This window comes from Eutrigla gurnardus (assembly GCF_963514095.1).
Source record: "Eutrigla gurnardus genome assembly, chromosome: 3".
Classification (NCBI taxonomy): Eukaryota; Metazoa; Chordata; class Actinopteri; order Perciformes; family Triglidae; genus Eutrigla; species Eutrigla gurnardus.
Genome location: NC_139917.1, coordinates 8,159,193 through 8,173,340, shown reverse-complemented (window position 1 = coordinate 8,173,340; position 14,148 = coordinate 8,159,193). Strand labels below are relative to the sequence as shown.

Sequence of the window (14,148 nt, the reverse complement as noted above, 5' to 3'; positions counted from 1 at the left end):
GTTGGGGGAAAAAAAAAACATTTGTATGATCAAAGCTGATCTCGTACATTATCTGATGGTAGTCTTTTCTTGGTGCATCAAAAATGAAACAATCTAACAACAAAAGTCCACACAGAGCCAATGAGGTTAGGGATGAGCTTTATTGAGATAAACTTTGGGAAACATACAAATATGATAAAACAAACAATTTTGTAAGGACTCAATTTAACTGTAAAAGCAGATTATTTTATTCCTTGAAGGCCAGTTCTTTCTTTTGTAACTGTTCATAACCCAACTCCTAGGACACGTTGGCCTCCTGGTTGATGAGGGTGTTGAGGTCCAGCTTCGTCTTCTCGAGAGCTGCAGTCTTGGCCCTCCGTGAGCGACGAACCACAGAAACTGACTCTGGAACGTTTTCTCCATCGCTGTGTTCAAAAGCGAAAAGAGCAGATTTACGTGATGGCATTGAATCATGTTGCATTTCAAAAGGTATAGTTCTAAACGAAGTTGCCGTGTTTCCATCAGTGCCGTTACCTCTCCTCTGATGACTCGGCCCTCCTGCTCGGCTTTCTGCCCCCTTTGGCTGTGCAGACTTTCCTCTGACCTGTGCACATAAACACTCGGGTTACCTCACAGTGCTGACTCATCTTGACTGAACATATAGTGGCACTATGAACTGCAGATTTAGATGAGCATTAAGAACCAGCATTACCTCTTTTGGCTCTCTTGGCAGATTTGGATGGATCGTCTGTTGCGGCCTCTGTGGAAAGAAATGGTTTTTTTTTTTTGCATTTTTTTTTTTAGTTTCATTCTCTTGACAGACACCGAATGGGACGCATTGGCATTTTAATCCATTTAGCATCATCCTGGTAATAAGACATAATCCTTTTACAGGAAGAGTTGTCACAAACGTGTGCGGTGTAAATCTAGTTAGAAACGGCTGCCAGGAGGGTGCCATTTGAGATGTCAGGTGTTTGCATGTTTACCATCTGCATTGACATCCAAAGGTTGCAGAGCGCTGGCGCTGAGAAGCTCGGCCTGTTCTTTTGAGTCCACTAGCTGAGAAATTATTTTCTCCAGAGCGCGGAGACAGACACGATCCTTCACCACCTGAAGAAACGGACGGAAAGAGGGTGTTGGGGAACTAGCAGGAGCCGATTCGGTTATTAATAGATCATTATTAATATCAATAGAATTATTGATATTAATAGGATTATTAATATCCATCCATCGTCTCTACCGCTTATCCTGGACATTTGATGAGTACAAGAGAAAGGGATATAAGGATGAGATAAAAATAAAAACTGTAAGGTAACACGTTTTCTATCACAGTACCACGCTGGAATTCACTGAGCTCCTGAGAGCGACCCATTCTTTTACAGATGTTTGTAGAAACAGTCTGCATGCCTAGGTGCTTGCTTTTATACACCTGTGGCCATGGAAGTGATTGGAGCACCTGATTTATATTATTTGGATGGGTGAGTGAATTCTCTAGGCAATATAGTGTATGTAGTGCCGTTAGGAAAGTTGGATTAGTGAGCATGCAAATGGAGAATGGAATCTGGAGTTCACAGGTACGTGTATCTTTCAGTGATACTGCAGGCAGATGGGGGAGGGGGAAAAACCCTCCTGTGGAGGTGCGTGGCTGCGTTTCCACACAGAGGACGCTCCAATGTGAATGTTCAGAAACAATTCAATCTGCATCCATGAATTGTTTCATAGACACAAACCCTGAGGTCCCTGAGGTGTTGTGTCGTCAACGTCGGGCTTGAAATGAAGAGAAAGGCTGTGTGTTCTAGGGGCAGCCGTGTATGTGGTGTTGGTCTAGACTGACGTGTCTCAATGATGGTTCCATGGATGACCACAGCATTAATGAGCATTTTCATAGAATCTCTCAACATCGGGGTGGACTGTCATGAAATCTGCTTCACACGTTCATGTTCCCCTCAGAAAGAATTGCAATAAGTTTGGCAAAATCATGATTTTTCATCTAGCGCCATCATCGAATCAAAATGACAATGTGTGCAATACTTTGGTTTATGATTTAATAATTGCAAAACGTATTAAATTCCACCAGCTCATTCTTTGTTTGGTGCTAACCAGCACACCGACGACGACGATAAACATGGTTAATATGTTAGCATTTAGCTTACAGCCTCGGAGAGCTGCTGGTTTGAGGGGACTGTACCTGTACGAGCTCCTGTAGCAGCGTCTGCAGGTCATTCCTGATCGTCTCGTCTCTGCTGAGCTCTAGGTTGCCGAGAGTCTTGGCATAGAGACGCACCTCGGGGGCCGTGGGGTCCTTCAACATCTCCCCACACAAACGCGCCGCCAAGTAGTCATGGACACCCACCTACACGCATATGCACTCAATCAATTCAATTTGTTTCCTGCCTCATTGAGCAGTGATCAAATCAAAACTTTTAGAAATGATTATAACAACTGAAGGAAAGCTCTGCCTGCTCTGACAGTCAAGAGAACAATTTCATCTATGTTGAAGAAATACGATGAAAAGCTCAGGTCGTCAATAAAAACAAACACTAATGAGGAACAACCCAGACTGATCACTGAGGGCTTTATGAGTTGGCTGTAGCTCATGGAGATGTTTCTTACCTCTGTGTTGGTTGACGGCTTCATCAGCGCACTCGGACGGGTCAGCTCAACTATGAGCTCCACCACATTATTAACATCCACCTCAGCTAGTGGAGAGGTGGCAGGTGCATTCAGCAGGGTCCGAACAGTCGGCAGGAAGCCCTCCTCCACCACCTCCTGGTGGGCCCTAACACACAAACACTACTATATTTAATACTTTTTTTTATGGCATAGGATACTATGACATCTTTGAAATCTACTCGGATATTCAATACTCGGACTGTTTTTGATGACATTTTATGACATTTTAAATGATTTACTAAAACATGACTTTTTATAACATGCTATACTTTTGACTGTTTTGTGACATTTTCTTTGACATCAGCTCTTGTATGAGTGCATGTGTGACCTGCTCTCGCGGGCGTAGAGCTGGAAGAAGACGCCGAGGCAGTGCCGTAGTCTGGTGTCGTCCTCGGTGACGGGGTTGTACCACAGCAACACCAGGCGCGAGAGCATCTTGGCACTGGAGATACGGCCAGTGTACATTAGCTTGGCCAGGCCCTCCGCTGTTTCCGTACGCAGGTCGGACACCTGACAATGTTGAACACACAGATAATTCAACGGAACGATCTTCAGCTACTTTGCATCCAGGAAAACTAAAGGCACACCTCTGTTAACCTCACCTCACTGTCCAGGAAGTCTGATAGCATCACAAGTATACTCTGTGCCGTGTCCTCTGGTGCACCCCCCTTCTCTTCGCTCATTGGTGCATCCTCTTCCTGTCCGTCTGATGATTGGGAGTTCACCGCAGTCTGGGCGGCAGCTTTTTCAGAGAGCAGCTGGAAGCCAAACAGCAGCAGCAGGTCGATGATGGCCCGCAGAGCACTGATACGGATCTTCACCTCATCCAGCTGGGCGATCTGAACTCACACACACACAAACAGTTTTTGTCCTGCTAGTACACAATTCATGTGTTTTTGGGTCAGTGAACCAAATTACAAAAAGCTATTTCTCGCCTCAGTGGCATCTAGTGTGTACTTTTTTGGTTCCTTTACTATCTGCACATGCAGACACCAGCAGGGGTGGAAATTTGATTTTCTGACTGATGTGTTTGAATTTGAGGTGGTTAAACACATTACCTGCAGTAGCAGGACCATGTGGGTTTTTGCCAGATCCTTGCTGTGCAGAGTGGATGTTCCCAAACACACGACGGCCATGTTACGGACGCCAGGGTGAGCATTTGCAATACTGGGCAGGACCTGACAGATGGAGAAAATAAACTTTTACTGACTCCCCTTCACATTGAATTATAGAATATGATCATGTGTGCAGTCCGTGTGGTTTTATACCAGCGAAGACATTAAACCACTTATGGTGGAAACGATTCGTGTCTTGAAGCTCATCTGCTTCATCAGTTCGGCAAACATTGTCAGGCATCTCAGGAGAGTCTCCGGGTCGTTCTGGGGGGGAAACGAAAACATAACCAGAAGCTTTTAAGACCATTTTCATTCCAGGAGGTTAATCTCTTAACACTACTCGGGTTTAATTCCACGATATGACATGTAAAGACACAGAGGCAGTGCTTCCTGTGTGTTATGTACCTTCTCTGCACGGATCTCCTTGTCGGCCGGCTGGTTGCTCTCCGTGATTTCCTGGTGGATCTGGTTCCTGCGGTTCTCCAGCTCTGTGATGGAGTCCTTCAGCTCTGCAGCACGGCTGAAGTCTTGGGCGACGATACAGTCCTCCAGGGTTTGTTTAGCCTCTAAGATTTGCACCTTCACCTCTGCTAGCTGGAGGGGACATACAGAGAAGAGGGTAGAGTCATTCCTCAGCTGAAATACCCCCCGGAGGATTCCTGACTGAGACGGGCAACTGCACCTCCATTTACAGGAACAACAACACCACCACCTGGGGCTCACAGCCAGGTGGCAACCCTCAAGAGCCTACTTTGCATTACTGACCGAAAAGGGGGACAGATGGAAGTTATTATACACCTTAAGGATTGGCTTCCTCCACAGCTAAGTTGCCGCCAAAATATTACATACATACATTACATACTTTCTGTTTGTCAATTAATCCCACCTCCGTCTTTTAACAAAGAGCCTATTTGTGTTCCTAGATGACCACAGACTTTCACTGATGTTTAATAAAACAAAATAAGATATTAAAAAAGGAAGAGCTACTGGACCTTTAAACGTCTACTGGATATAAACTGAACCAAATCTGTTTTCATGCATCCAAAACACAGCGAGGTATTTGGAAGAGATTAGTGAATCTAATTTCTTCTGGGTGCTTTCAGTTGGCTGAGCGTTGCCCACCTGGACCTGCTGCCGGCGGCTCATGTTCTCATCCACTGGCTGGCTGGCCTCCATGATGGGCTCCCTCACATCCGAGATGATTTCTGCCACCTGTGTAACACACAGAGCCAGTTCATAGTAATCACAGTGGTAATGATACCACCACTGAATGGAAAATCAGTTTCATTTTGAGACGTCTAGAGAGCCCTAGGACAGTTTACTTCATGCATCCATCAGCACAAATGCATTTACAGCAGTGGAAAAAGCTGAGATTTAAGTGTGAAAAGTAACTCACAGTGTCGATGCGTCTCTGGACATCAGGAATCAGGGTGAGGAGTTTCTCAGTGAGGAGGGAGACCAGGGAGGAGGGAGTCTGTGGAAGAACCAACATCTCCTGCAGGACAGCCAACACGCGCTTCCTACAAAAACATGCAACATAATAGGGGTGGGAGAAAAAAAAGATTCTTAGATGCATCGCGATGCAGACGTGGAAGATGCAGAATCATTCACGAATCGTAATCGAATATCATCAAGAGATTCCCACCCCTACAACATAACACGTCTGACTAGAATCACCTCGACAGGCTGATGAGAACATTTGGCCAACAGGACAAATGTAAGGAGTCTGACAAGCAAATCAAAAGCATTCCAAATGACACTGTGAGATCTCTTACAGACTAAATGAACACGGCAGATTTCAATACAGTGAAGTTAAAGAATCGCTGCAGCAATAACCAACATCTAACCAGGAATGTATCCAACCATTAAGCTCAGTCATTTTGCTAAGCAAACATTCCTACTTTTCTCCGATTCCAATAACTGGCAGGCTAATTGATCATTAAAACACTCATTAGTTGCATCCTTCACAGAGACGTCTCGCTGCCGTGTGCTCCTCTCTTGTGCTGCCGTTTAAAGACTTGCATAAAACATCAGATGTTGCCAACTTTTCAGTGCATTGTGCACTCCACTCGTCAATACCGATATTCCGATAATATGGAGTAAAAAAAATTACGATATCAATATATATGATGGCATGATGGGAAATATTGACGGTTAGTCAGGTGGCTGTTCCATTTCTCAACTCCTACTGTATCTTGCTGTGGTGACTGGTCCTCTGTGTTGTATCACAAACCAGGATGTGTGGTTATGGAAAGTAATAGCAGATTATGTCATATATTCCAATAGATCTGTGATATGCCAATATCGGCAGATTCAATTTTCATGTCATGATTCTCCTGGCCAAAATAATTGCGACTCACAATATTATCCCCATTTTCATCAAAATGTGTTTTTAGCAATTTTCTGGCATCCCAGATAAGACACACATCTTCTATCTGAAAAACAATCAAATAATCTTAAATGAGATGATCATGTATGGTCACCCTGCATAAATAAAGGATGAATAGAGTTGAAAAATGTATGTTTTTTATCCTTTGGTTTTGTTATATCAGGCTCTATTTATCACTACTTTGTTTTTCCAAAAGTATACTATTACTCTAATTACCATTCTCCTGATGATAGAAATTCACCTCGATCAACTTACTGTCAGTGTTTTTCATCGTGATCTGTAATAAAATGCTATATCGTGGCATCCCTACCTGCCGCCCTCCTCGTTGGTGTCCAGACACCCGATGAGATGGATGAGCTGTTGGGAGATGAACTCCTTGGTCATGACGAGCTCCAGCTGGTTGAAGTCAGCCCTCTGTTCCTCTGACAGCAAAGGCACGGCCTTCAGATATCTGCAGGCAGAGTCAAGAGTCACACAGCAGCTCTCAGTCAGATTAGATAATGCTGTCTTCAGATAGCAGAATCACAGTGGTGCATCTCAGAATCAAGAAAGCAACCATCAATGCAATGGTCCCAACACAGCAGGTAGCTAAACACTGCAGCAGGACTACCTACAAGATTTATACAAACTTGCAACTGCTCATCTGTTTAAAGTAGGGATGCACGATATTGATTTTTTGAAGCCGATACCGATAACTTTCTGCTCCTCGGGACCGATACCGATAACCGATAATATTGTTATTCGTTTTTGAATGTATATTCAGATCAAATTCAGGTCAAAAACACTAATGACTAAGCTTAGGTAGATTTAGCATAGCTTTGCCTTTTACCAAACACCTAACCAGATGTATCACAGTGACATGATAATTATTACTATGAACAAAAGAAAGCCAAGAACAGTTTTGACTCTTCAATAAAATGACAATATTTATTTTTTAAAAATAAATATGTAAGTGAGTCAGTCAGTCAGTCAATGACAACTTTCCCTGAGCAGCATGGGATATGCACACACAAGTGCTGCTACGTTAAACTGTTGGTCCTGATCCACACAGAAATGTAAACTACGGTAATAGGCAGAAATATCAGCAAAGCAACAGCCACTACTGCGGATGTGATCCCCTCCATTCAAGCGCTGACGCGACTGCTAAAACAAACGTTACCAACAGACCACGGAGTGAAAACATCAAAGGAAACCCCGTTAAAAGCAGTGGAAACGCGTTTTGGTGACATCGAGGAAAAGCCACTGTATTATCTCTCAACTATATTGGACCCGAGGTACAAGGACCGCTACTTCACCCGTGCATCAAAACGCTAAGCTACGGGCTCGCTGCTTCTTTAGCGGCGCCGGCGTCTTCATACGCTTTTAACACACCGTCGTAGCGATGGTGATGTGCGAGGTGACTTTTAAGGTTGGATGTATTAAAGCTCGATGCCTTTTTCCCTCCTCTTGGAACTTCTGCATTGCATTTGTTACAAATGGCAAGCGATTCAGTTTCCTCAGAAACTTTGAAGTAGTCCCACAGTACAGACGCCATGCGTGTTTGTTTACTAGTCTTCCTCCTCCACTCGCTCGCAGCCTCTACGTCACAGCCAGGCATGAGAAGGGAGCGCTCGATTTGTGGATTAACTCCCTCCTCCGAAACCTGTGATACCACAGTAACCACATCACATGCTAAACGGGAGGCGCCTAGAAAAAAACTAACGTCCCTCATCCCAATCCACCCGTATGACTGTTTTAACACAAACATCCTATCGTCGGATTATCGGAGGTATTAATAATTGTATCGGATTTATCGGGTTGACGTCATAATTCCTATTATCGGGCCGATAATTATCGGTCCGATAATTATCGTGCATCCCTAGTTTAAAGTGTGTTAAAAAGTGGATTTTACAAGCAGAGAAATGTTATGTCTGCCACTTTGTTACAGCAAACTGAATCAAGGATAATTTCACAATAAAGCATCACATACATTAGGCGGATGGAGAGGAATTTGGAAAAAGGAAATGTAATGCAAAGAACTTGCTCTTTTCTCACCCGTAGAGGTAGTCGGCATATGTGGCAGCGTCTGGTAATACTTGCTCCAGCATTTCATCACCATCGTCTCCTTTAGCCTTCATGAACTCGCACAGTGCTCTCCAGTACAGCACAGTCTCACAGGACAGAGAGTCCACTGGGATCAGCTTCCTTTCAACACACATAATCTCCAAATTCAGCTACTTGGTTAAAAGAAGCGATAAGACGTGAGAGCCAGAGAGACAGTTAGAAGTGTACCTGTCGTTGAGTTGCACTCTGTTCTGCAGCAGCTCTTCAGTGGCCGAGCCTTTGAAGATGGCTCTCAGCGTGTCCAGGGCCGTTTGGGCACAGTTCTCTACGTCCAGCCGGTGAAGCAGCTCTACGACGTTCCCATCCAGAAGAAGCATCCAGGCCGGCAGCAGGCGAGAACTAACCACCTCCCTCACTGCTTCTGCATCACACGCAGCCAATCACACATGATACATGGAATTCAGAGCTCAAACAACCAGGAGATCAACAGAAAATGGAATCGAAAATGAAGTCCTTTTAGCCAGCAACGAATGACCTTTATTCCCTTCTTTTTTTAAATAAATAAAATCTCTGGTTCCAGCAACTCCAATGTGAGAATGGTTTTCTCTGATATTCATCATTTCAATAATAATTTGTCTGATACTGTGAGGTATTTGGAAGAGATTCCAAATGTGATGGACATATTGTCTTTTTTCTTTTTTTAAATACATTCGAGTTCTTGATTGAAAAGTATGTACTGTATGTGTAAATGTAAAAAAATTATTTTACCTGACGTTTCACGGAGACCCTGCTGCAGTAGACTTACTCTCTGTGCAATGGTCAACGCTTTAATGTGGACTTTTTCAGCCAGAACCTTAACAACAGAAAACCGAACATCGAACGTTCAAACCTCAATTCACAACGTTGAACAATAAGGAGTATTCAGGCAGAGCAACACAACAAATGTTTACTGGATAATATGACCGTTTGTAGCTACCTGGTAGGCCAGCTTGCGAACGCTCTCTTTGATGTCCCGGGTGCGTTTGAGTACTTTGGGGAGGGTGGAAGGGGACATTGCAATGCAAGAAAGAACGGCACGTCGCACCTCAGCATTACTATCATTTTCCAGAATCAACATGTATGCTGGAAAGTGGAAAGAAATGGTGCATTAGACGGTTAGAGGGGCAGCGACAAAGATATACAAATTACATTAAATCACAAAAGGCCACTACAGAGAGTGGTGATTCAAGACTACACTAAGAATACAAGGCCATCAAGTGAGCGGGAACAGTCATTCCCATTGGCCAAGTATCTTAGATACTGTATAAGTTTCCAAATTTGGTTATGAACAAGTTGCTTTAAAGTAATTGTTACGGCCTTGAGCCGACCGCATTGTCTCCCCTCCCTCTGCATGCCTTACCCCTCCTGTTTTCCCTAAAGCAGCTCAAGTGGGCGGGTCCTTCCGTCCCCGGAGTAGCCCTAGCGGCTGTGAGGTGCGGGGCCCAGCCAATCAGAGATCGACAGCGCCGTGGAGGCGTATAAAACCCCGACGCGCCTTACACTCGCTGGCAGACACCTGTAGGATATCAAGGCGTGTAGTCGCATCTGTTTGAAGGCAAGAGTTGGCATTTGTGTGTGTTCCCAGAATTGGGCCAGGGTAAGATATCTGTCGGTACTGATATTGTTCACTTGCACTCATTTAGGTTTGTCACTGTTTAGCCACACTAGGTTTAGGGGGTGCTGATCACTTGTATTTATGTTTCGTTATGCTAGAGTAGCCAGTTAGGGTTTTGTTTTAGGACTATTCGGGTTTAGTTATTAGATAGGTAGCTCTATTCTATTTTGAGGAGTTCTCTTTTGGTTATAATTGTTTCCTTGCTTTGACAGCACCTAGCGGCCCTTTTCTGTTTGTTACCTGTTATTCCTTGTCGGGTTATAATAAAACAATACAATTACAAACCCAATCCACCGTGTTGTGTGTGTTACTTCCCTTTTTCCCCCTTAACGAGTAGGGGTCGTAACATATGTGGGGGCTCGTCCGGGATCTTACCCGTTAAAGGGGTCCCGGGACTGTGTATTTGTTATATTTCCCTTGGCGTAGTGGGTACGATTGTTTGATTAGTGGTTGCGTGTATGGCGACGGGGTTTGATTTGCAGGGTTTTTTGGCAAACCCGTCGTACGAAAGCTTCTGTAGCTGTAGGAAGGATGATCTCGTCCAAATCGCAGCCCATTTCCGCTTGGAGCATTCCCGGCAGATCCTTAAGAGGGATCTTCAAGGGTTGGTACTTGGCGAGCTACTGGAACGGGAGCTTGTCATGTTGCCGGTCCCGCGTGGGGAAAAGGACAGCCGCGAGAGCGTGCAAGGGGTACTGGCAGGGGAACCACCAAGAACTCCCGTCACGATGCCCAGGTATGATCCTCTCTCGTCAGCGAGCACAGGCTCTATACACAAGGCCAGGCTGAAGGTCCGCCTCGCCCGCCTCCGGTTAGAGGCCGAGGAAAGAGCTCAGACCCGAGAGGTTCAGCTCAAGCTGGAAATTAAGCGGCTGGAAATAGAGGCAGAGACAGCTGTGCGCATCCGCGAGCTGGAACTGGCGTCTCAGAGAGAGACGAAAAGCGGCGTGGTGGTCGGTGCAGATCCTTCCGCCTCCTTACCATCGGGATCTGCGCCTACGTTTGATATTAACAAAAATATCGCCCTTGTTCCAGTATTTAGAGAGACGGAGGTCGACTCATATTTTTCGGCGTTTGAACGCATCGCCTCGGCGCTGCGATGGCCCAGCGAGGTTTGGCCGTTGTTATTGCAATGCAAAATATATGGCAAAGCTCAAGATGCTGTGGCTGCGCTCCCGGTTGAGGAAAGCCTCAGTTATGAGCACGTAAAATCAGCCATACTGCGGGCGTACGAACTAGTACCGGAAGCATATCGGCAGAAGTTTCGTACTTGTAGAAAACCGCCTGACCGGTCATATGTCGAGTTCACCATTGAGAAGGAAACACTTGCCTTGCTGTTAGCTCTCCAACATTTTGAGGTATACCTCGGGTCTAGCTCATTACCAATAGTGGTTTACACAGACCATAATCCGCTTGTATTCCTCACGCGCATGTACAACCAGAACCAGCGCCTCATGCGCTGGGCGCTGGCTATGCAGGATTACAGCCTTGAAATTCGGCACAAGAAGGGGAGTGAAAATGTGATAGCTGATGCCCTTTCCAGGTTGTAGGGGGGGAAAAAAAGGGGGTAACGTGGTATTATTTGTAATTTAGAAAATGTATTTTGTTAGGCGTGGGCCGCCATTTTAAGGGGGGGGATGTTACGGCCTTGAGCCGACCGCATTGTCTCCCCTCCCTCTGCATGCCTTACCCCTCCTGTTTTCCCTAAAGCAGCTCAAGTGGGCGGGTCCTTCCGTCCCCGGAGTAGCCCTAGCGGCTGTGAGGTGCGGGGCCCAGCCAATCAGAGATCGACAGCGCCGTGGAGGCGTATAAAACCCCGACGCGCCTTACACTCGCTGGCAGACACCTGTAGGATATCAAGGCGTGTAGTCGCATCTGTTTGAAAGCAAGAGTTGGCATTTGTGTGTGTTCCCAGAATTGGGCCAGGGTAAGATATCTGTCGGTACTGATATTGTTCACTTGCACTCATTTAGGTTTGTCACTGTTTAGCCACACTAGGTTTAGGGGGTGCTGATCACTTGTATTTATGTTTCGTTATGCTAGAGTAGCCAGTTAGGGTTTTGTTTTAGGACTATTCGGGTTTAGTTATTAGATAGGTAGCTCTATTCTATTTTGAGGAGTTCTCTTTTGGTTATAATTGTTTCCTTGCTTTGACAGCACCTAGCGGCCCTTTTCTGTTTGTTACCTGTTATTCCTTGTCGGGTTATAATAAAACAATACAATTACAAACCCAATCCACCGGGTTGTGTGTGTTACTTCCCTTTTTCCCCCTTAACGAGTAGGGGTCGTAACAGTAATGTATTGAAAGTAGAATATTTTACAGTTGAACAACTGTCAAATCTATAATAAAGGAGGCAGGGATAGAAAAACAACAGCAACAAACCGCTGATAGTTGGGCAGTCAGGATCCCTCGGCTGCTGCAGACGCGCCATGGCCAAAGCAGCCTGAATCCTCACGTTGGGGAACTTGTCAGTGACACGAACCAGCATGGCTTGGTGGATGCGATCGAAGAGGTCGTCGTCTATCTGGGCATTCTCCGCCATACTGCCCAGCAACTTGTTGATCAGCTGGCACACACGGAAACGCACCGCGTGGCTACTGGCTTTATGGGACTGAGAAGAAAGGAAGGTTTGAGAGAACGAGTGCAAAAAAGAGGCGAGAGATAAAGGATGGATGAGGCGATGACAAGAGCGGACATTAATCAAAGGAAGGAGGACAAGCGGGGAAAAAGGGGTTGCAAACCACAGGAGAGTGTCGAAGAAAGAGGTGAAGTGCAACAGAAAGAGAGGAGACAGATGGGACAGGACAATATTTGTTAAGAGGATGCAAACACATCAGTCATATCACAGCTCAACAAAGTCAGAGAGGCTTTTGTTATAAATGTAGGGACGTTTTGGGATTTCTTCAACAGTTTGCTGCAAATGATAAACTATCATTTATCATTCACAGACTGGAAACACTCATGTAATAATGTTTTTTTTTTACCTCCAAAAGGAAGTTGAAGAGGAAACTCAAAAATGGATGATCATCCTCAGCATCTTCTTCCTCCTCCTCCTCTTCTTCCTCTTGCTGCTCCCCCTCCTCCACCGTTTTAGGAGGAGACTGGAAACTGGTGGCGAACCTTGTAACAAATTCTATGACATTTTCAACTGTAGGTTCACGCTTGTAGACAATCATAGCGTATTTCAGGTAGTGGACAAACTCCTCATGGAAAAGTGTCTTGTCCTCAAGCTGGTTGAAGAGATGGGGCGATGGGGGATGCAAACAAAGAGAAACAATAGTTGAGGTTAAAAAAATGGTGTAAATGAGCCCTTTCTTTAAACCAAGTCATGAGGTTGGGGTGATATTCATTCACAACAGAATAGATAACCTTCCTGGCCTCTCAGGTGGTCAGGTTAACTCAGTGTCCTAAGTATCAAAACACAGAGAAGCAGCTTTTGGTTTCTATATTTGGAACAAACTTAACGTCTCCTCCAACTAAAATCTTTTTAAGTTGTGGATTATTGTTTTCCTTTTTACCACTTCCTTTTATTAAACTCTATTAGGGGCTATGTATCAAATCTCTCCTTGTACCTTAACTGTACTCAACTGTTATTCAACTGTTTTATTGCACGTTTTCATATTTTGCCATGTGTTTCTGATTTGAATAGCTTTGAATTGCCCTACTGCTAAAAGATGCTTTACAAATAAACTAAATAAAACGTGTGGTCTGTGACTTTACCACAACATCACAGACGTGGATTGAAATATGAGTAAGCGCGGTAGTATTACTAGCGTCTAATGGTACACTGATAGATATAGTAGATATAGCAGCTTCACATATCACCACACAGCACTCACCTTGTTGTAGCGGCTGTTCAGACTTGCCACCAGCGTTGCCTTGTTGTTGTGGCCCTTCTGAGCGCGCTGAAACGCCTCTTTTATCTCTATTTCATTGTCCGCGGTCATCTTCGCTTCAGGAATTAAAAGACAGAATTAGTTCAACAGTCACACAAGCTTTCCGTCTTCCTAACTAAGGCAGAAATGTTTTAGCGGACTGTTAACGGTAGCAGCTTGTTTGTCCCTAGTGTCTCCTGAGCTAAAAGCCCCGCCTCGAACGAAGAAGAGAAAAACAACGTAACCTAGCTACGTCGTACGGGCCAAAGTTCCCTAGAGATACTTTACATCATCCAATATATCAATATTAAAGCAGACGTTATATAATAGCGAATAAATAAACATATTGTAAGTTTTAGAAACCACCTTTCCTGCCGTTTCCTTCTCTGCCGCCTGTTTTCAAATTCAACCACTGCGTG

At 44.8% G+C, this 14,148-nt stretch overlaps 1 protein-coding gene across 2 annotated transcripts; it reads right to left on the bottom strand.

Moving 5' to 3' along the window:
- Positions 1 to 121: 121 nt before the first annotated feature.
- Positions 122 to 14,148, bottom strand: ncapg (non-SMC condensin I complex, subunit G). 2 transcript variants are annotated; one of them, XM_084005645.1, is made up of 22 exons: positions 14,096 to 14,148; positions 13,694 to 13,801; positions 12,839 to 13,084; positions 12,237 to 12,465; positions 9,176 to 9,321; positions 8,968 to 9,052; positions 8,428 to 8,620; positions 8,191 to 8,340; positions 6,467 to 6,607; positions 5,164 to 5,287; positions 4,890 to 4,979; positions 4,173 to 4,361; positions 3,921 to 4,031; positions 3,711 to 3,830; positions 3,255 to 3,491; positions 2,981 to 3,162; positions 2,593 to 2,758; positions 2,168 to 2,332; positions 966 to 1,089; positions 692 to 739; positions 514 to 583; positions 122 to 404 (listed from the first exon to the last, which is right to left on the bottom strand). In XM_084005645.1, the coding sequence occupies exons 2-22, from the start codon at positions 13,799 to 13,801 to the stop codon at positions 278 to 280; spliced, it is 3,051 nt and encodes a 1,016-aa protein (XP_083861771.1). In that variant the 5' UTR covers positions 14,096 to 14,148; the 3' UTR covers positions 122 to 277. The 2 variants fall into 2 exon arrangements, with proteins under 2 accessions (XP_083861771.1, XP_083861770.1); XM_084005644.1 differs by having other exon boundaries at positions 13,694 to 13,806; positions 14,096 to 14,131.

Excerpts from the sequence above, each read along its gene's own strand:
- ncapg (XM_084005645.1), bottom strand. The coding sequence starts at position 13,801 with ATGACCGCGGACAATGAAATAGAGATAAAAGAGGCGTTTCAGCGCGCT. Across the intron at positions 4,980-5,163 it reads TCCAGAGACGCATCGACACT|GTGGCAGAAATCATCTCGGA; the intron begins GTGAGTTACTTT and ends TGTGTTACACAG. Across the intron at positions 1,090-2,167 it reads TGCTACAGGAGCTCGTACAG|GTGGTGAAGGATCGTGTCTG; the intron begins GTACAGTCCCCT and ends CCGTTTCTTCAG.